The sequence below is a fragment of the Terrapene carolina genome, unplaced genomic scaffold (assembly GCF_002925995.2).
Source record: "Terrapene carolina triunguis isolate 2854851 unplaced genomic scaffold, T_m_triunguis-2.0 Scaffold838, whole genome shotgun sequence".
In the NCBI taxonomy this organism is placed as follows: Eukaryota; Metazoa; Chordata; order Testudines; family Emydidae; genus Terrapene; species Terrapene triunguis.
The window spans coordinates 4,927,983-4,951,802 of NW_020665189.1; the positions used below are offsets into that span (position 1 = coordinate 4,927,983).

A 23,820-nucleotide genomic window follows, 5' to 3' on the forward strand; every position below is an offset into this window, starting at 1 on the left:
ACTGGCAGAGCTGGGGATGCAGGGAGGGTTGGGTTGCACTGGCAGAGTTGAGGATGCAGGGGGTTGGGGTGCACTGGCAGAGCTGAGGGTTGCCATGCCTCCCACACCTGAGTCCATAATCTTTCTTGCCTCTCCTACCATCTATCCCTGTTTATCCCCCTCCCCATAACCTCCCTCCCCTCGCTGCAGCCCCAACACCCTCTGCTCCTCCTTCCCCACTCCTCCCTCCCCTAACAGCCCTCCCTTCCCCATAAGGAGTCACATGTCTGCTTCCTCCCCCCCCCACCCCCACCCCCACCCCCACCCAAAGACTGGTTCCATTTCCACAAAATAAAATTGCCAGCCGTGATCCACAAATCCACCTCCAGCCATTCAGTCCAAAACTCTGTCTTACGTGGGGGCTCTGATTAACTTACCCATAGTTCCCTTAATGAAAGGGTGAGTTCACAGCCATCCAGAGGGCTGGGATTCATCCAGGCATCCTCCCTGGTTAGCATTACAAGGCAGCAAAAGGGAACCATTTGGGGGGGCAGGAGCGGGATCTCAGGGGGAAGGGGTGGAGCAGTGGGGTGGGGCCAAGGTTAGGGCACCGCTGTCCCCCAGTTCTAGGGAGCTTCTGGCAGTAGGACATCTGTGGACATACTTTATTTAGACTCCAAGTGTCTGAACATTGAGATACACTGACATCTGCATGGGAGTCAGGCATTTCACCACTGGCCTAACTAAACTGGCACATGGCACCGCAGACTCTGCTGCTCCTGACAGCAGATTTTGGAGGCCATGGCTACACTACAGAGCTTACAGTGGAGCAGCTGCACGGATACACCTGTGCCGCTGTAGTGCTGCTAATGCAGATGCTCTAAGTCACCCGGAGAGAGCTCTCCCATTGCTTAATTACTCCAAGCCCTGCGAGCGGCGCTAGCTATGGCGGCAGGAGAAGCTCTCCCGCTGACATAGCGCTGTCCACACCGGTGCTTAGGTCGGTGTAACTTACGGCACTCAGGGGGTGGTTTATTTACACCCCTGAGCAACATAACTTATACTGACGTAAGCTGTAGCGTAGCCATAGCCTACGTCTAGTGTCGTCATGTTCAAACATGCCATGATATTCCTCCCGATAGCACCACTTTCAGAACAGGTTGTGTGACTGTGAATTGACTCCTCTGGGAACCTGAGACAATGGGATTGCCTTACCCATTGAAGTGGAGATTTTTCCAGCCAGGGGCTAGTAGCAGCATTTGCAAATTATTAGCAATAGTAAAATAGCATTAGTAATAGTAAAAATATCCTAACCAATAATGAATAGGGAGCTCAGTCTGTTTAGCTGATCGAAGAGAAGATTGAGATTGACTTGATTACAGTGTATAAGGAGCAAATATTGGGTACTAAAGGGCTCATTGAGCTAGCACAGAAAGCTAGAACGGGAAGTTCAAGCCAAACACATTCCAGTTAGAAACAAGGCATGAATTTCTAACAGAGGCTGATCAGTCCTGGAACAAACTACCAAGGAAAGCAGCGAATATTCCATCTCTTGAAGTCTTCAAATCAAGACCAGCCTGGACTGTCAATCACAAGTTAATGGGCTCAGGCCAGGGTTATCTGGGTGACCTATATTACACAAGTCAGACTAGATGATCTGTTGGGCCTTTCTGGCCCAAAAATCTATGAATAATATTTTGCACGTCTATACTGGCTATAGTTTAAGGTTCACAAAGCATGTTACAAACACTGAACTGCCTAGCTTCCTAGCAGAGTCTGAATGTATAACGTGAGACTCTCAGCTGCCCCAGAGCGCCACACAGCGCATTCAGGAGTGAGTGGGACAAGGTTGGGTGAAAGCTGTCTTTGGATGCCCTGTTAGAGGGGAGTCCTCCAGCTCAGAGGTGTCTGCATTCCCCTTCTGGGTAATCGCTGCAGTACGGATGGGGAACCATGCAGCCCTAGTTTGCACAGCCCTCCCTCACACAGATGGGGAACGTGGTCTGGACCCCTCCTCATGCACTAGCACATACATGTTTGTGTTTCCAACAAGGGAGGGAAATGTTACAATCAAAAAGAAAAAACAACATCCTCTCCATTTCTAAAGCGTTCAGGGGAACATTCCACTTTCTAACCCCTCCCTCCTTTTCAAAACAGGTAAATGTAGGACCAAAGCAATTTGACAGTATTACTTTAAACAAGTAAACACAAGAAGTTGAAACGCAGCCCTTTTCTTTTCTTGTACTGAATTGCCACTGAATTATTTGTATATCCATAGTGTATTCGTTAAGCATACACTTGGCAAGAAAAAACAATTCTATTTGCCCCTGAGCAACAGTACAGAGTTAATCTGTCAACATGTGTTTGAACTAAAAAGCTTTGATCATGCTAAATGTTGCATATGGTTAAAAAATAAACAATTCCTTCCCTCTCTCCTGTAATTTATCTGTAGACTGGTAGAAAGTACTAGTGTGAATTTGGCGGAGGGAAGATGTCTGTTTTCTATGGAGTATGGAGCTGTCAGTAATTCAGTCAGCATTATATAAAAACTAGCATGCCCCTCTGCAGCTAGTAGATCACATTCATCCCTGGTGTAACTTCTGTGAAGTCAGCAAAGTTATGCTGCGGAGGAATTTGGTGTCTAATTCCCTTTTCCTGTGTGAGCCAAAACTGCTGATGCTACTATGATTATGACAGTAGGTCTACCCATGAATCACAGAAAAATTACACATAAGAACTAAAGTGCTGACCGTAATCTAATCATGCTTGAGGTCAGGTTGAATGTAGACATTTAAAAATATATCAAGACAACTGAAACTTTGATGGGGCATATATAATGGAGTGGCAGAGAAACAGGAAACAGCCCCAATCTCAAGCTTCCAACTTTCCTCCCTTAAATGAAACATATCTCTCGGTCTCTGATCTGTTGGCTGATAGGGATCTAGCCATCACTGTAGGCCAACAATTCTTTTCAATCTAATGAGTACTAGGATCTCCCCAGGATGAGTGCCCGGGGCAAACTATTCTGATGGAGGGTTGACAATGGGAGGCTCTAAAGTAGTGATACTCAGACCTCAGTGGGTCAGGAGCCAAATTAGCGATCAGCATTACCCAAAAGAGCCACAGTCGTGTGACTTCATTGGTTCATTTACTATTATATCTATATCTATATATATATATTATTGTCACCGCAAAATGACTGACCAAATATCATTATTTTATCAACTACAATTGGTTAGTAACATAGTAAAAGCATCCTGATTGGTTAATAATTAAATCACACAGTGTTTTAATATCATGTGCCGCAAAGAACCATGGGAGACACATTAAAAGAGCCACTTGCAGCTCCCGAGCCTCAGTCTGAGTATTGCAGCTCTAGAGTGTGTAATATACAAAGACCGCTGCCAGCCGGAGCCCAGCTGACTGAATAGGAGGCAACCCTGGCCATTGTGATGTCACCAAAGGATAGGCGGCCTGTGCCAGGAGAGGGAGTTGGGTGATGAGAGAGCTCATTTGGGGACAGAGAGAGAGAGGTGTGTGGGTTAGACAGAGGGAGTGGAGGGTCAGGGACAGGTACGGACAGTGTTGGGGAACTACCTGGTTAGGCTAGGAGAAAGGGTGGAGAAGGAGAACGAGGAAGAAAGGAGCCTTCATCGGTTTTGGAGAATCATTTGAATTGTTCAGGGTTAAACCTCCAAACTCCAACTTTTTGAGGTTCATTCCTATGGGTCAATGACAAAGCAACTTTTCCGTCCTTTTGGACTGGCCTTGCCAACAACATGCTACATGCATCGGTGCTAAATGTCATGGTTCCAGTGCCTCCCATGTGTAACTCTGCCCCGCAACACTGAACCCCAATAACTAGACACACTCAGGGATCTTGTCCAGGCATTTCACTGGTTTGCAGCTGCCTGAGCCACAAAGCAAAATCTCTACCCTGTTACACCACTGTAATGACTGGAGTGGAGTTCCTCTGGATTTGCACTTGTGTAACTGATGGCTGAATATGGCCCTGTGCTTGCAGATCATCCTGGTGCAGTAATAGTGACTGTGGGAGTCATGAGACCCCTGCAACTGAACAGACTCTCAGGGGCTTCTTCCAGTGAAGCTTTATTGTCTATCCCTTACCATGGAAAACCATTGAGAATGCTCTCTCCATAACCCCAACACAACAGTTTCCCCTGGCAGAGTGCTGGAGCTTCCTGCAGTGCCTCTGGAGAGTAACAACATTAGATGGAGTAGGACACTTGCCGTGCACCACTTCCAAATAGCTCTATCACCCTGTGGTACTTGCTGCCAGTCTATGTACGTAGTGACATTAACGCTAGTCTCCGAGAAGGTTGCTCAATAGCACAGAGCCTGCCTACCCCTCTTGCCAGGTGGTGGGCTGGTAGAGGTGATTAGCAGTCAGCAGGTGAGTAGGAAGGTGGCCGGCCTAGAATGAAAAGATGGGTTTGCTGACACCTGGCTGCTGGAGATTAGAAAAGAACAGAATATTAACATAAAGGAAGCCTGATTAAACAAAGCAGAGATTAAATGCAGGAACTGTACATAAAGCTTTTAACTTTATTTTTCCATTCATCACTATGCACTTTTATTTCTAACCATAGCCTCGAGGATGCTGCCAGATTTGTTCTGTGATTTGTCCCCTTTTCCTCCTCCAGATGTCCAAATGGATTCTTCGGACAGAGATGTTTGGAAAAACTGCCTTTGCGATTGTACATGCCAGATCCTAAGCAAAGTATGTTTGAAGACAAAAAATGCACCACACTACTTAAATCTCCTGGGCACAGCACAGCACTGGACTTAGAGTGGTCTAGCCAGGGGTGTGTTTTGATACAATGTTTGGGTTAGGGTTTAGGGAAACAGGTAAGGGATCAGGCTGAAAGCAAATCATAGGAATCGTGGAAGGGATCTGAGGTGGCATCAGGAGGGGCCACATTTCAGTCCACTTTGATATCATTTTGCTATCTTGTTTCTCTCTTTCTGGTTTTCTTTCTTTCGTTAGGTGTCCGATCGAATTCACCGGGGACCGGTGTGAGCACTTCGCAATGGTCAGCTTCTCCAGTATGTCTCTTTCTACTTCTCTTTCTCCCTGATTATCGTAGCACTGTGTGACATCTTTAAAGCAGGTTCTTCCATTCCTTTGGGCCCCGTTCTCCTCTTTTTATGCCCGCCTAGCTCTGGCTGACATTAATGGGAGCTAAGTGAGTGCTGCTAAGAGGAAAATGAAAGCCCTCACTGTCTCACAATCATTTTGAATGGTTCTTGCTTTCACTTGTAATCAAACGTAATGTAGGATTTTACAGTTTGCTCTTTTCATGCAAAATCCAAATAAGCAAAGATTTTCAAGTGTGCTGTGGGGAACAGGTTGAGTGATAAGAAACTTCTATTAACATTATTATCACATGAGGAACTGCTTTGCACAATACACAGGAATCCTTTCCTGAACTTTGAAAGTGGGATCTGTGAGTTTCTCTGTACCAATTTGGGAATCATAGGTAGGGTTGGGCTGAAGACCACCAATTACTTCAGAAGAACGGCCATACTGGGTCAGACCAGTGGTCCATCTAGCCCAGTATCCTGTCTTCTGACAGTGGCCAATGCCAGGTCCTTCAGAGGGAATGAACAGAACAGGTCAATTTATCGAGTGACACATCCCCTGTCATCCAGTCTGAGCTCCTGGCAGTCTTGGCCATTGATGGACCTACCGTCCAGGAACTTATCTAATTATTTTTTGAACCCAGTTATACTTTTGGCCTTCACAATATTTCCTTGCATTTTCTCAGAGACTAGGCTGTGTTTACTTTTCCAGCAGCTAAGCCAAGCTTCACTCACTGTGAAATTGAGATCACCCATTGTGAGCTTTGGGTCAAACCCTGAAGTCTTCTCTAAGGGCTGGATTATGGCTGTTCCTTTCAGAAGTTCTGGGTGGTGCACCTCCTGAAGGGGTGTAGCCGTAGATATCCCTCCCTGAGACAGAGTTCCTCCCACATCTCCCCATGGGATATGGCAGCCTTACACTGCCTCCGACGCAGGGAAGTGCCTGACCTAGATGACTGAGTTCTTCATTTTTACTAGGTCCCTGTTTGTAGTGGGAGTGTAAAACTCAGGGGGAAATTCTGATCTCAGTGTAAATCAGGAGTAACACCATTGAAGCCATTGGACTTGCTCTGGATTTACACCAGTGTAACTACGAATCCAGCCCCAGGTAAGGACAACAGGCGTTGGCCTTTTCAAATGGCCAATTATGCAACCTTTACACTGAGTAGTACATATGTGAGTAGCCCCCTTGACTTCAGCGGGACTGCTCGTGTGAGTAAGTACTATGCAGAGTGAATAAAAGTTGCAGAATCAGGCTGTTAATTAGCAGCATACACTCAGTTAAACAAAACGTGCAAGCATTTGTTGTGTCCAGTGACAAAGTGTGTGAGCTCTATGCGATCCTGGCTACCTGGCTTACAGATGTGTCCCAAGTTCTGGCAGCTCAGCCAGTCTTTCAGAATTTGTGCATTTATGAGGTTTGTGAACATGGGTTGGGAGCTTCTAAAATGTTTGCCCAGATATTTCTCCTTAGCTTTTGTCATTGTTTCACCGCTTTGGAAAATGTACACCAGGTATAATATAAGGATTTAGGGCATTGCACAGGATGTATTTTTAAAACTTGCTCAGTTCATCCGGTTATTATTTGCCCCTAATTTTCATCAAAGGGAAGCCTTATAGCTAAAGAACACCAGATCCTTCTAAGTGAAACTCTCCAGAGAGGTCACCATTGAGATGTCATTATCTGCCAACAGTCACCACATACCCGGTGGTATCTACGATCTGTCCTTACAAATTCCTAGAGCACTGATAATAGTAGATAACAGATAATAAATGTAGTAACAGCTGGGAAATGTTAACTTTATAATAGTTTCTACTGCATGCACAAACAAGATGCAATGGGCTTTGTCAATGAGGATTTGGCTAGAGATGAGTGAAAATTGGATTTCTGTCCCATGGAAAATTTTGCTATTTTAACATTTTGTTTTTTTCCCAAATTGGGATGCAAAGTTTAAATATCAAATTTTTGCTCAGAACAAAACATTCCACAAAAATTAAATTTGGAAATGGCACAATATTTTCTTTCAGCATTTTTGATCAAAATGACACATTTTGATATTTCTGAATCAGAACGTTTTGTGAACTGACTCAAAATGTTTCATTTTGTGCTAGTTCAACATTAAACTGCATTTCCCGATAGTAGCACATTGACGTGTGGGAGTTATAGTTCAGGTAGGACTCCTCTATTCCCTCCTATGGGCTCCCTGGCCAGGCCACATTTACTATGATGCACCCACAGCCATGTGACTCCCATGATGGTCAGGGAGAGGCGTCATAATTTTTGCAAAGAAGTTTTGCCACTTTCTTGCAATAAAAATAGCTTTTTTATGAAAACAATGAGTTCTTATCAGTGAGAAGTTCCTTTTGTTTCGTCAGAACATTCATGGGAAGAACAAACTATGCTTTGATTTTTTTGCAAGACTGTAAAAATTTGATTTTTTCATTGGTGGTGAGAATTTTTTATTATATTCATGGTTTAAAATGACACTGTCAACTTTAAAATCACATATTACAATCAAACCCATTTCTTGACCGACATCAGTTAATCACTCACTGATTATTAAATGTCCAGGTTACCTTTCACTAATTATTTGTTTACTTTTTACATTTGTCTCAGCTTCAATAATAATAATCGGAGAAGTGAGATTCACCTTTATTTATAGCTGGTTTCATTTCCAGGTTTGCAGTGCTGCAATGTTTGGATTGCAAACATGGCAGAGGAATGTGTATTTGGTTTCAAATTTTTCCAAATGGAAGATTTAAAGGGAAAAAATAACATTTCTCTTGGGGTTTTTTATTTGTTTGTTTTTTTTACAAAATCTAAATATAAGGCCCAATAGAAGTTAGCACTGCCCCTTTAATTATCTTTCCACTTCATGCTATGCATGTGATGACAGATCAAAAACTGAAACAGATTCAGACGGATCCAGGAAAAATTTCCAGGGACAATAAAAAAAACTTGTCTTGTGATTCATATTCCGAGCACATTGTCAATGAGTAACAAATCATTAAATAAAATAATGAATCATTATGACCACTCTAGCCTTATTAAACGCTTATTATTTTTTTTAGATGCTCTTAGCCTGACTGGAGCCTCTGTGCACTACTGTAATATAAATATTAAATAATCATTGATGCTGATGGCAAGGCATAACCCAAAGGCTGAGGCTGATTCTTTGCAAACTGATATAAATTCAGGACACTAGCCTGACATGATTAGACCCTTCTGCTGCATAGAGGCCAGATACTGAGGAGGATGTACCCAGAGTTCCATCAGGCCAGGTGTAGAGAGCTTCCCGAGAGTGACGGCATCCTGGCTGGGCTAAACCCTGGAGTCCATATTCTGAATTTACTCAGACCTTGCTCGGGTAAAACTCCCATTGACCTCAGTGGATGCAGGATTATACCATCTATTTGCCAGATAGCACTGGAGGTTTGTTCTTCTCTGCTAGTCAGAAGAATCTGTTCCCAGACTCTATGCTATGGAGAAGCTGAAATAATTGGATGATTTCTCCCCCATAGAAAGATTTTCCACTTTGCTCTTATGATCATGTGATTCAGTGGCTATTGCAAGTCCCTGGTGCTACCCTTCTGCAGTACCTCCAGAAGCTGTTGTCATGAGAAATTCTAATGATATTTGCTGTTATGTGACAATACAGTTAAAATATTGAAATTCAGTTTTTCTCTGGATCATGCTTATACTATTTCAGTTTTTCATCTGCTGGTGGGGGGATTTTTTCCAGGTCAGTACAGAGAAACTCACTGAAATTAGCACTATTGGAAGAAATCTGGAGATTCTTAACTCTGTTTTGATTTAGCCCTTACGCTGGTGAATGGCAACTGATGGCAGCTGGTGTTTGCCTGAGTAAAATTTGAGTAAGGATTTCTGGATTTGTCCACAGAAGGTTACACTGAATGCTGCATTTAGTTATTTTTTGTTGTAATGCAAAAATAATCAGAAATGTGTGGAAATACTGGAACAAAACCAAAAAGTATGAAGAATAGTTACTTATTTAACAGAACCGGGGTCCTTGGAGATGTTTTATCCATGTGGCTCCCACGTGTGGTGTTGTGCATGTGCCCCATGAGTAGCAAACGTGGGAGCCACAAGGACAAATACTCAAATTAGAACTGTGTTTTACTTTATTTATTGTAGCACCTTTCATGCAGGGTGCCACAAAACATCTTTAGAGACATTTGCAAAAACAAAGGGTTAAAATGGCAGGGGAAGGAATGACAGATTTACTGCGATTAAAAGAAATCTGAGATATATCAAAGGATAAATAAAATAAATAAGGTCCTGATCCTGCATAGGATGCACACATTAGGATCCCTGTGACCATGAAGAGCTCTATTGATTTCCCTGGGCTCTGCACAGGTTCAGACATCCAATCTTGTGAAACATATTGTAAGATTAGGGCCTGAGCGCCGAAAGTTGATCATGTTTAAACAAGTGGGATAGAGGTGTTTGCTGTATAGATACCAACAGGAGTGTGACCTACATTAGAAAGACATTTAAATCAGTTTTAATTTAGATTGAAGGAAAATAAGCAATGAATGTAAAATGCATACCGAATATAATTAAACATATAAAAGAGGGACGTACCTTTGATATTTTAGAGTCCTATTAAATGAAAAGAAATAGTCTAGGCTTATCTCCACTGTTTATGAATCATCAAATCATCTTGTGAAAGTATTTTTCATTTCACACTCTTCATATTTATGTATAATTATGTCTCTGCACAATTATAATTACAGATGTATATAATATATATACAGCAATATGGATATTATCATCATCATATAGATTGCAAGCCAAGAATGTTGAAACATTCAGCAATAATCATATCCTCTGCCAGCTTCTAAAAGTCATATCACATAGCTGTGATGTAATCAGAGGACTATGAGGGTCACAGCGTAAATATGACCAAAAGTGTAAAACCTCAGTAAAACAGAATGACTTTGGCAGCATTTTAACCAATAAAAATGTAATGTGCAAATGAAGAAAAGTTAGCTTTCCTGATTGGCTGAGTTGACTTTAATGTCACAGTCTTACCACCCATTATGCCTGCTCTCTCCCCATCCCACTGTTCATAACAATAGCTAAATCAAACTGTAAGTTTAAAAGAATTACACTATTTGTGTTCCATGTTTGTAATTTTTCGGTGTTTCTTTATTAAGCTCCTGCTGTATCTTGAGGTGTCAACAGGCTTCGTCTCATGCATATCAGCACCCTTTTATATCTTTGCATAGTCTTATAGCGCAGTTACCTCCCCCCCCCCCCCCTTTAGCCCCTTGACTATATATGGTACAGTGACTGGACTGGAAGTTTACAGTACAGAACTATCATTCTGTAGCCTGAAAAAGTGATGAATGTTGCGGCATGATGACTTAATGTTACCTATAAAGTCTCTTTTGCAATGCAAGGGACAATAGTTTCCCATAGAAAATTTAAAACTCCAGTGTGTGGCCCAAATTCTGCCCTCAGATATAATTATCCACCTCCCACTGACACCAGTAAGAGTTGTCGGTCTGTATTTGGCCCCAAACATGGGCCTTGTCCAAAGGCCTTTGAAGTCACTGGAGGTTTTTCCACTGAATTCAATGGGCTTTGGATGAAGCCCCATATGCTTGCATAGAACTATGTTAAAACAGTTTTAAATCCTTGTTTTAAGCATACTACAGTTTCAGTTATACTGTGCTTGGGTGCCCAGCTCTAGCTCAGATCACAGGACTCAGTAATAGCAGCAGCTTTCTTGGATTCTTAAGCTTATAGAAGTAGAAATTTTGTCTGTTTCTTTTGTTCACATTCACTTCAAAATGTTTCTTTCGCATAAAACATTATTGGGCACCACATGACTGCACTACACATACATCAAAATATTTTTATTTACTTAGATTTCCACCATCTTTTGCTTCTGTTTTCCTGCATTATGACTCTGTAGCCTGAAATGCAGCAAAAGAGCTAGATCGAGACTCAACAACATCATTTGCTAACAAAACGTTGCAGCTGCATCGCACTGACTGCACAATCCCTACTCCATAAAACCATTCCATTGGTTGTTACCATATAACCCTGTTCCATAAGGAGCCACGGCTTTGGATGTAATGTTGATCTTTCCTGGCTGAGGAAGCCTCTTAAAGCCATAGCTGCAGCAGCTATTGTCTCTTCAGTAGAGTCTTCTCTCTCTTTTCCTGACTGAGCTGTCACAGCACACTTAGCCAGATCTCATGGTTTTCAGTTTTATTAGCATCACTAACTGGGGCATAGTGTCCAACCCCAGGGTCCAGTTCCATTAGTTGCACAGATTGTTATAAACTTTCCCAAGACATCTGGCCAGCACAGAGGGACCTAGCTGTGTGATGATGTGAAGTGATATAGGGACAAAGCACAATCAGGTGGTCAGTGATCTCAGCTTGTAGGTGGACCTTTAACAACCTGTCTCCACTGGGAGCCCGTACTTCATAAGGCTTTTATTAGCCTTTTCACTAACATTATAGCACATACTCCGATACACTGCTGGAAGTTCACACTGCACTTACTTCTCTATAACCTTGGGAGTCAGGTGTCTTGGACAACCTGAGAGTGCTAAGTCGACAGAATATGGCATCTTAATAGGAGTTCACGTGCTAAAGTCATGGGAGTCATAGATGTCGAGATAAATTCTCAGGTGCAAGTGACAGAATCATTTCCAGGTTTAGTCCAATACTTCATTTATTGAAATACGCCATTGCCTGATATTCTGTGATATCTTGAACAGTGGGGCATCGTGTTCTTGTTGGCATTAAGGTGACTACATGTTCCTAAGCCTAGGCAGGTCTTAGGGGCAAAACCTGTTAAATCAAAACATGCTGCCACTGTGTTTTCCCAAAATTTAAGACAAAATTGCTTCCCAAAAGGAAGACTGAGTTAATCTAACCAATCCCATCCTCTCCTAACCACTCAGGTTATATTTCTCTTCCTCTTGAGCACTTCACCCTTCGGGGACTCTCCAGCAAAACCGAATTAATGTTGGTGATATTCTTGCAGCTGTGGGTATGTTGCTGCTAAATAAATATTAGCAATAAAATGGTCAGAGATTCTCCAGTACTGAACACATCACAAGTTCAGGGTATCTGCACCTGTATTTCCCCCTTCATAGTCCACTCTAGGAGTGTCCAGTCAGGTGTCCAGCCATCACCTGTCTCTGGGCAGGGACCTTTGTCCCACTCCCTTCTGACTGGGGCTTTTAAGGCTGCACAGCTCCCTGCCTTACACTGTGATATCCCCAGCAAGCCAGTCTGCCAGTGCCTGTGCATTGCTTTCTCTCTGAGGGCTACGACTAGCATATTGCCAGCAGTTACAAATTACCACGCAGCTCTTTCTAAGCAAGCACATTTATTCTTAAGGTTAAAGCATTATGGAGAATACATAATAAATACAATAAACAGATTTAAACACACACCCCTTACCAGAAGCCACCTGCCAGTCTTATGGGGCCCTCATAGGCCAGTCTTTCCAACCCTTCCACAAGAGTTGAGGCCCCTCTTGGACAGAAGAACCTGTCTGTTTTTTGGATCAGAAAGAAACCCTGTGTCAATTCAAACTCAGCCTTTTAAACTCAGTGACTCACCTGAATCTCCCCCCACTGTTTTTAATTCCCGGAGGAGCTAAGGTGACCCTCCCCCATGGAGTAGAACGCAATCATACATCAACCATTATGACATTTAATAAATGGTCCCCAAAGATACTGCATGGGGTTTCAATATCTGTCTCAGAACATTTATTGGATTTTCTTTGGGAAGTCTGAGTTTTCCTGGGTTGGATTCTCATCTCCCAGGGAAACCCTAAGAGTTGTGATTTCTGCATTTGTGGTCAGGTCTTAGGCTTCTCTCATTCACCCTGGTGTAATGAGGGAGTTATTATATTGAAGTCAAGGAGTAATGATAGTAAAACCAGTGTATGGTAGAGGAAAATCAGGTCTTGTCGTTCCTTAGTGAAGGAGCTAAACCCCTAGTGGTCCTTCCCAAAAGACTGCACTGTTTAATACTGAATCTAGAGTTAAAGGCAGCAGCAAAGCTCTTCAAAATACTTGGCAAGTTTCCCTCCACTTATGCTTCAACAATAAAATGTCTCAGCCACATGAGGGACAATTTTGTTTCCAACTTCAGCAATACCTCTTCTTGGATGTGATGTTGTTACCATGATGACTCCGGTTGACGTGGGGAATTTTATCACTGGATCTCACGAGAGCACCCATGCTGGGACTTGGGGACAGTCTTTACCTTCCTTTCTCTGCACACGTATACGCTTGTGTCACAGGGCTGGTGCCAAAACCACCGCTCTTGCAAAGATGACTTTCTGAAGAATCTTAGGGCTAGTTTACACTAGAAGTGCTACAGTTGCACCGATGCACCTGCACCTCTGTAGTGTGTCTGGTGACCACGCTCTGTGTCAATGGGAGAGAGCTCTCCTGTCTGCATAATAAAACCTTCTCTGTGAGAGACGGTAGCTGTGTGAGTGGGAGAAGCTCTTCCGCCAACATAGCGCTGTCCACACCGGTGCTTAGGTCAGTGTAACTTAGTCACTCGGGGGTTGGCTTATTCACACCTCTGAGCAACATAAGTTATACCAACATAAGTGGTGGCGTGTTCAACCAAGCCCTTAGTCAGTAACAATATTGGTCACCATTTCTTGAGATCAGATCTGTCCTCCTCCGTTTTATACAACAATATCCTAAGGGACTGGGAGAGCCCTCTTTTTCAACCATCTCCTGAAAAGATTGCCAGAGCTCTGGTCAACAGGTCTCCAAGGGTTTTGTAAAACACAGAGATAATTCCCTCACACCCTGGTGAACTGGAGGCACTGAAAAAATTAGTGCTATAAACAACACCCCTTCCCACGAAGACAGTTCAGGGATCAGCATGTTAACTCAAATGTCTATATTTAAATTTTATCCAGCTGAGATTTGTGGAACAGTTTAGAATTTTGTGACACAGTGTAGAATTCTGCTGGGTCCATTTATGTTTTTTTCTTCTGAGTCCTGAAAGTTCACCTCAAGTTTGCTATTCACTCTTTTCCTGTTCATCTTGCTGTTGATTTTTCTAAGTGTGTATGATGCTTTATTTGCTGCTTGATGACGATATTAAAGTTGACGTCTATGACCTAGAATGGAGCTAATTTACACTAATTTCTGATTTAACCTAGTATAATCCCCATTTTTCTTCCAGATTTTGTACTTAGCTTCTTTTAAAAATGTAATTTTGATAAGTCAGTTGGTGGCATCCCACCAGTCTGCAGAGAAATCATACATCAGCATCTTCTAATCCTTAGAGAGAGAATAAACTTTGCCCTGAATTTTGTAGTCCCATAGGAGCTCATTATTCAGGCCCTATTTCTAAGTGGAGAGATATGTATTTATAGCACAGTGCTCAGTATAGTGACATGAAAATGTGGAATGGAAAAGATTTACTTGAGCAGTCAGTGTTGTGGAGTTAGTGTATATACCAGCAATTTTGCTTTTGGTGGAACCTTTTATGAAAATGTATCCTGGATTTCTAGAGGTATGTGAGCTATATGCATCTGTTAGATTCTGCTTAATGCGAAAATTTGACGCATGGCCATCATATGTGAAGGTATGTAACTGAACGTTCCTGTACAAGTTTCCCTTTCTGTAGTTGAAATCGCCTCTGCAGATGTGGATTCTAGAAAGTATTATTGAGACCTGGTGGAACCGTGTGTTGAAGACAGTTTTGCCCTATCTGTTATAGCAGCAAAATCGTTTTTATCTTAAGGTGAGAAGGGGCCAGGGATGACCCAGCACTTGCTGCTATGGACAACAGCTGGTCATTTCCCTATTGTAGACATTATGAATTCAAAGAATTCTTTGCTTTCTGGTGGTAGATGCGGGGATAGACATTTATTAATCTAAGAAGGTCCCTTTGGAATCCACATCTTCTATCAACCCTTTACCTGGACACTCACTGGTTATGTTCTGTACAATAATCTCAACAGCATGCTCCCTGCACCATCATAAGGTTCCTTTCCATAGACAAGACAGGGTGGCCTCCTCACTGATCACTCTTTTCTGTGAAAACTGCCTTCCTAGAGGATCTTCTGAGTCAGAAGCAATTTCCGCCTGCAGCCCCGGTGTCAGACACCACATCCCCATTACGTGTCTCGATGAATTTCTCAGCTTTGTGCAGTTGCTCCAGAACGTAGGGATATCTACCATGGTTGACCTGGAAACAAACTGGATACAGCATTGCATATTTCCACACTAGCTCTGCTATCTGGCATCTAATCTTCCCCAAAGCTCTCTTCCTTTTCAGCTGATTAGTACTATCTTCCAGAAATAGGGCCATCCAGATTTATCAGTGGAGATTGATCTTGTTTGTAGGATGATCAGTTGTAATAATAAATACTGTAGATATAATAGCAGCTTCCAGTTAATGGCAACATATTTCCAGGACCCAGTCCTTTGAGTAAGCACAGCTGAGTGCTTCAGCTGTGTGCCATGGCTTCCAAACATGTGAACCTAGCTTTCACTGATAAAGTTTGGGTCCTGGGGGGCCTACGGAAGCAAGTTAGCTGGCAGCAGAGCAAGAGAAGGACTTTACCTCTTCAGATGGCTGGCTCAGTCGGTGGACAGCCCAGCACAAGGTGGTTCAGCATCAGGAGCCTGATGAGAAACAAGACACTGACCTTCCGACAGCTACTGAATGGCAGGCAGTCAGCCTACTCAGGATTCTAGAACAGTACCAGCCACATGGCATCCTCAGTGCAGTTGGGACTTGTCTCTTCTACCGGGGTTTTCCCGATCCACCTCGTCATGCTGAATAAAGGGTGTACAGGAGGGAAAAAAGCTATGGGTTGCATCACATTATGGTATTGTGCAAACATGGATGGGATGGAGAAACAGCCTCTGATGGTGATTGGAAAGCACAAGCGCCCTCGTTGTTTCCCTAAAGAGCACTGCAAACATGGATGGGATGGAGAAACAGCCTCTGATGGTGATTGGAAAGCACAAGCTCCCTCGTTGTTTCCCTAAAGAGCACTGAAATCTACCTGCGATCTACAGAAACTCAACCAGTGCATGGATGTCAAGTGTGCTGTTTGAGGAGTGGCTGGAACAGGAAGCTGCAGGTACAAGACTGATACATGCGCCGCTTAATTGACAATTGCTTGGCTCATTCAGCTAATGTAGAGCTGTCGCACGTCGTGTTAAAATTCTTGCCTCTGAACACAACTTCAGTCATGCAGCCAATGAACATGTGTCATTAAAAATGTCAAAGGTCACTGCTGTGCTTGTCTTAATGCACGAGTTATTGCCTCTCTGGATACTGACCCACACCTGCGAGCAGTGGACGTTGCCAAAAAACCCAGATCTGATTAACTTCATCTTGCTATGGAGTCAGAGGCCTCTGTTCTCCCCAGACTATTCTAAACCACTTCAAAAGGGAGGGTTTTCACCAACCGAAAATGGTGGACACTGATGTGCTGGCCAGTGCTTCTGTTCCTGAAAACCCAACCGGAGAGGAATTTGAGGCCATTGTTGAGTCTGACGGTCATCTGGAAATAGAAGGGGAGCTTTCTTATGTTAAACTCCTGGAGACAGCAGTGGCTGGAAAGCCCCACCAGGCTGATGAGGCACCAGAGAATAGTGCCTTTGATGATGAACCCAAAGAGCATTCCCCCACAGAGCAGCTACGTGCCAGGGACATTTTTGGCAGGATATGCCAGAGTCATGGCTTTGAGAACAGTTCTGAGGCTGCATGTAAACCTGAGAAAGATTTGCAGGTGGAGGTGGCAACATGTAGAATGCAGAGAACATTGGACAAATTTTGTTCTTAAAAACATTTTTACTTATATAATTTTTTGTATTTGTTATAAAATCTTTTGCTGCTTTAATTTGTGTAACACATAAGGAGCACTCAGTACAGTACTGTTCAGCATACGGAGACATTGTACTGTAAGTGTTTGATAAGTTTTCTCTGTTTTTTTTTAAAAGCTTTTGCTTCATACAGTACTGTAGAGTGGTGTTCCACTTTACACTATTTCTTGTGACACACAGCAAACTCCTAAATTTGCTCTAAGCATTGTGGTACATCATGTGTCCATTACAGTGTGCCATGTTTGGTTTTCTTCATACTGAAAGTTAATAAATAGTTTCACAACTAGTGTACTGTACAATTCATCATTGTTCCGTGCTCATTTTTCTATGTATTCCACCTGAAAAAAAGTTGCTTATTGGCAACTTCCAGATAATAGCAGCTTTTAACTGGGAACCGAGAGGTTGCTATTAAGCAGAATCCACTGTGTCTCTTAGGGCCCAGTCTATCCCCTTTTGAAATCAAGGGGATTCCTACCCAAAGTGAGAGGTCTTCATGTTAAAGATATGCTTGATCCTCTCGGAGCAGATATGATTTGGACTCACACTCTGTACTGGTTTTATGCATTTGAGGCGAAATTCACTCCCATGCACTACATAAGTCATCAATATAGGGCTTTAATGGGTTTTCAGTGGTACATACACCTGAATTTCACCCTTTCTATGCACACCACTTAATTTATTGAACAATTTATTTCCTATGTGATAACCAAGATTTAGGGAGAAGAATAAAGGGCAGAACATTTACTTCTGTTTGATACAGTCCTGGATCACAGAAAGTATGTCCTCATAAAAAGAACAAACTTGTATACCCTTGTCATTGTCCTTCCTCTTTTTCCTCCTCTGTCTCTTATTCATCTGAATTCAACAACAACATTGTAACACTTTAAATTCCACAATCATCACGCATCTACCCTTTGGTGATATGATAACTGCTGACCACTTAATTGTAGGGTAATTACTGTGGCATGTTGTGGCCGGGTAATTACAGGGAGTTAGTGGTTTATCATAATAACAGGGTTATTTCTCAGTTCTGAACTACAGTGCAGGTTACACATTGGGACCTACTAAGGTTAATTACATAGTAATCACAGGAGCCTGCTAATACACTTTGCAGTACCAGCAAAAACCTGCTATGTTTTTTTTATTAATAAGGTTCTGAGCAAGCTAAGTTGCTATGCAATTAATGAAAAGTTATGGGCTAATTGAAGTATTACCCATCATTCCATTCTCTTCAGTGCATCATCTCCTTTCCTCATGTTTCTATGGGGAGAGCATGGATTGTTCTCCAGACTTTTTGGAGCAAAGTTGAACCTATGTGGAATGAGCATTGACTTTATTATCAAGAATTTTATGTGCCTGCCCTCAGATTTTTTCCATCTGGTTTTCTTTCTCAGACCCGTTGGGCTGCAGAGGCCAGTTCCACTCAGGCAACCCAAAGCTGCCTTGAAGAGGATAATTTATGAGAGCACTGACCACCTGACCTTTTCTTTTTAGGTGCTCTGGGGCCCGGGGAGCTACGGCAAAGATACCATCCCAGAAATCTACAATTCTATGATGGCCATCTTGTCTTGAATTGTTATTCACATGGAGATGCCTGCCTGACATTTTTAAAGCAAAATGTGGCCAGAAAATCAACAGGGATTGTATAACCATAGGTCTGCCATTCTTATACCCACCCCAGCTGCAGAGAAAATACACAGCGAAGCTCAACTGTGATGTCACAATAGACAAAGAAAGCGCTTTGAGCAGTAGTTTTCCAGCCAATGCTATTTTAGCATATTATTGTTTTAGTTAAAGGAATAATCTCTCAATTTAAAAACATATACTCTGAACAAATGCCTTTCCTTACCCGAGATGTTGCTAATGACACCACAAAACAGTGATAGCACTTACCATCAAATTAATTCTTTGCTATTTGTATGCTTTATGTCCTCTGGGTGAGATTCATCCCGGGGTAGGGGGGCAGCACAAAGCATATGTATTACTTAATTCCCACTCAAGCCCTATTCTAAGGAGTGAAGTGGTGACCCAATGGTGAATATTGCTGTACTGTAGCATTCAGGCTTGTCTACATTGGCAATTTACAGATTATGATGTAGATCAGGGCCATGTATCATCTTCCAGGCGTTTGATTCAGTAAGGTTTCCTCTTTTTTGGAACACGTTCACTTGCATCCCATATTTCATGGCTGTTTCCTCCAATTTTTCTGCTCTGCTCTGGAGCATCGTAGAAGGTAGAAACATAAATTTTAAATGCTAGCATTCCTTCTTCACATCTGTTCACTGCCCTTTCCCATTGCAGCTCCAAAGTGGGGGAATTGCCCGGCCCATCCACACTTATTCAGATTATCACTTACCAGCGCCATCATCTCCCATGTATTTCAGCACTGCTCAGGCTAGTGTATTCACCATCTGACACAGCTGATATAAGCTTGTGTAGAGTTTGCTTCCTGTTTCCAGTGACTCCGTGGGAACAGAAGCAGGCCCTTATTGTTGTTTATTGTGATACTAGGGTAGTAAGAGAAGACACACTGTCTGATTGTAAAATCACTGGCCTGGGATTGAAGAGAACTTGCCTCTGTTTTTGGGTGTGACATTGACTTGCTGTGTGACCTTTGGCAAGTCACTTAGACCAAAATTTGCAAACTTGGGTGCCTAAAGGCATGGACCTAAATCCATAGATGGGCACCTAAATACAAGTGGTTTGACTTTTAAAGAGCTGTGGGTGCTTAGTATCTCTGAAAATGCAGTATTTTGGTTCCAAATATTAACTGGGGTACCTACGTTTAAGAACTCAAGTGTGAAAATTTTGGTCTTCACCTTTTCTAGCTTCAATTTTTCCTTCTATAAAATAAGGGGTTGTGAGGCTTAATTCCTTAAAGTAACTTCTTTAAACTGTGTGTCTGCAAGCTGAGGTGGGAACGAATGCCCTGAAAAATGGCTGCAAGTGGACTATAATGCCCAAAGCCCCAGGCTGAGGTGGGCTGCCTGTTAGACACCTCTGTTGTGACCAAAAGTAGAGAACAGGATGCAAAATGCTAAACCTTTACTTCCCTAACATGCCACAGGGGGAGCTGTTTGCACATACACACACACCCCGAATTGTCCCCAGCTGTGCATATACAGTTTGTCTTGTCTTCCATGGGAGGCTGATCCACCGGGTACCTTGTTCTCTCCTCACAGCCCTCTTACAGTCCACCCAGCTCTGGAGAAGATTAGGGAAATTACTGAAGAGAAGTCATCATTTTGCAACAGAACAGTGCGTCTTGAAATCACTTTCTCAGCACAAGGGAATATTGCTTTTCTGCTCAATCTGCATGGAATTACACCAGGCATGAATTGAGTCTCGATGGTGGGATTTTTCAAAAGTTTAGGGGAGCTAGGTACCCAACTGCCATTGAATTTCAGTGACAGTTGGTTTCTAAGGGCCAGATTGTCAAAGGCACTTAGGTGCCTAAAGATGTTGGAATGTACAAAAAAGTGTCCAAGTGAGGTAGATGTCTAAGTCCTAGTGCTTAAGCTTTTTGGAAAAAACACCTATCTGCATCTTTAGGCACCTAATTATCTTTAAGATCCCAGCCCTCATGTGCCCATATGTTTTATTAAGTCCTGTATTGGTGTTGCTGCTTCAGTGACCTTCTGTGAGGAGGTTTAGCTCGTAGAGTGATGTGATCTTGGCCAATAGCAGAGCTGGAGCAGTAAGAGCAGCTGCCAACTTGGATCCATTAAATTGAAAAAACTTCCCTCAGTTTTTACACTGTCTGTCCCCCTGTATATATATCAACTTTTTACTTTCATTCTGAAGGTTGTTGGGCAGCTCAGGGTTGAAATTATTTTTATTTTCACATCAACTTTTCCCTGTAATTGTGTTTCCTGCAATGTGATAGACACAAAAAAGTCTGAGAGCCAGGAAATGTGCTCCCAAATCCTTCACTGAATATGAAATTAGTTCAAATGTCTCAGATACAAGGTTTTTGCCATAAATGTGCAGTACCTTCAGTTGCCCTCTCTGAGATTGTTAGCAAATGCCAAGCTGGTGAATGCATATTGGTGCAGAACACTGTTGACCATGTGCCAGTAGAAAGGAAATGGTATAAAGATACTTTAGATCAGCTGATTCTGTCTCAGCTAACTGGACTGCGTTTGATTACCCAAGGATGTAATAGCTGTGCATTTGTATAGTACATATTGCAAAAACATAGCTATGTGAATGCCTAGTTAATGTTAAATATTTAAATTGAAAAAAGACAGGAAATGTTTGTTTGCTAGCAATATTAACTCAAGCACGTATAGTAGGCCCCAGTGAAAACATAATTATGGCTCACAGTATTAATTCCCCAGTGTAAATTCTACGTATGGAAAATGCCAAAAACACTGCAGAAGTATGAAATATCAGATACAGTAGATGTTGGTTTTTTAATGATGACTACTGTGTTGGGTATAATAAATTATGTATTAAAGCAAAAATTTTCAGGAAGGTTCAGCCACCACAATTAGGACCAGATTTTCAAAAGAGCCCCAAACCCAACATCTGGCTATAATTGTCACAATGGGATCTTCTGAGTGCTGAATATTTTTGAAAATATGGCTCCAACTGCGGATGCTCAGCCAATGAAAATCTGGCAGTGCGTCCTTTTGAATAACCTGGGCCTATGTACCCTAAGTAGTTATCAAAATGATTGTATGTGTAATATAGGCAATTTATTGGTATTATGAGAACTATGCATTTCCTATGTTTAAATATACAATGCCTAAATACTTAACTACCTTAACAGATATATATATAAAAAAATTTATCCAAGGACTAAAATGCAAAGTGCCTAAGTGACTAAGCCCCAGATATTTAAAGATATTTAGGCATCTAAGAATGCCAATAGGTGCCTAATAGGATTTATTGACATGTTTAAGTAGGTTAGGCGCCTAAATTTCATTGTCATCAAAAAGATTTGAGTGCCTAACATGCTTAGGAACTCTTGAAATCCCACTAGGTGCATAGGTGCATCTTTAGATGTCTAAATACCTTTGAAAATCTGGCTCTTAGTTGCACGGACTTTCCAGTGTATCCGGGGATGCTTGACCCCTGGTTTTGCCTCAGACCCTGCCCCTGCTTCTGTACCCAATGACTGGAAGATAGCTAATGTAACGCCAATATTTAAAAAGGGCTCTAGAGGTGATCCTGGCAATTACAGACCGATAAGTCTAACGTCAGTACCGGGCAAATTAGTTGAAACAATAGTAAAGAATAAAATTGTCAAACACATAGAAGAACATAACTTGTTGGGCAAAAGTCAACATGGTTTCTGTGAAGGGAAATCATGTCTTACTAATCTATTAGAGTTCTTTGATGGGGTCAATTAACATGTGGACAAGGGGGATCCAGTGGACATAGTGTACTTAGATTTCCAGAAAGCCTTTGACAAGGTCCCTCACCAAAGGCTCTTAAGTAAATTAGGTTGTCTTGGGATAAGAGGGAAGATCCTTTCATGGATTGAGAACTGGTTAAAAGACAGGGAACAAAGGGTAGGAATAAATGGTAAATTTTCAGAATGGAGAGGAGTAACTAGTGGTGTTCTCCAAGGGTCAGTCTAGGACCAATCCTATTCAACTTATTCGTAAATGATCTGGAGAAAGGGGTAAACAGTGAGGTGGCAAAGTTTGCAGATGATACTAAACTGCTCAAAATAGTTAAGACCAAAGCAGACTGTGAAGAACTTCAAAAAGATCTCACAAAACTAAGTGATTGGGCAACAAAATGGCAAATGAAATTTAATGTGGGTAAATGTAAAGTAATGCACACTGGAAAAAATAACCCCAACTATACATACAATATGATGGGGGCTACTTTAGCTACAACTAATCAGGAAAGAGATCTTGGAGTCATCGTGGATAGTTCTCTGAAGACGTCCACGCAGTGTGCAGTGGCAGTCAAAAAAGCAAATGGGATGTTAGGAATCATTAAAAAAGGGATAGAGAATAAGACAGAGAATATCTTATTGCCCTTATATAAATCCATGGTACGCCCACATCTTGAATATTGCGTACAGATGTGGTCTCCTCATCTCAAAAAAGATATACTGGCATTAGAAAAAGTTCAGAAAAGGGCAACTAAAATGATTAAGGGTTTGGAACGGGTCCCATATGAGGAGAGATTAAAGAGGCTAGGACTTTTCAGCTTGGAAAAGAGGAGACTAAGGAGGAATATAATGGAGGTATATAAAATCATGAATGGTGTGGAGAAAGTTAATAAGGAAAAGTTATTTACTTGTTCCCATAGTATAAGAACGATGGGCCACCAAATGAAATTAATGGGCAGCAGGTTTAAAACAAATAAAAGGAAGTTCTTCTTCACATAGCACACAGTCAACTGTGGAACTACTTGCTTGAGGAGGTTGTGAAGGCTAGGACTATAACAGGGTTTAAAAGAGAACTAGATAAATTCATGGAGGTTAAGTCCATTAATGGCTATTAGCTAGGATGGGTAAGGAATAGTGTCCCTAGTCTCTGTTTGTCAGAGGGTAGAGATGGATGGCAGGAGAGAGAGCACTTGATCATTACCTGTTAGGTTCACTCCCTCTGGGGCACCTGGCATTGGCCACTGTCAGTAGACAGGATACTGGGTGAATGGACCTTTGGTCTGACCCAGTATGGCCGTTCTTATGTTCTTATGTTCTCCTACGCCTTTTCCCGCCTCTGCCCCCACCCAGCCTCTTCCTGCCCCCGCTCCACCTCCACCCCACCTCTTCCCGCCCCGTTCCGCCTCCTCCTCTGAGCGCGCGCCACACCCTCACTCCTCCCCCAAATGGCACACCATAAAATATAAATATGTATATATAACGTGGGTGGGTGGGTGGATGGGTGTGTACACC

The 23,820-nt window shown here is 42.3% G+C and overlaps 1 protein-coding gene across 1 annotated transcript in view; it reads left to right on the forward strand.

Annotated features, from left to right (window-relative positions):
• Positions 1–23,820, forward strand: part of NRG2 (neuregulin 2) — a 279,171-nt gene that overhangs the window by 223,456 nt on the left and 31,895 nt on the right. The window contains 1 exon segment of the mRNA XM_026660842.1: positions 4,988–5,046. Within this exon segment, the coding sequence (XP_026516627.1) occupies positions 4,988–5,046 (59 nt within the window).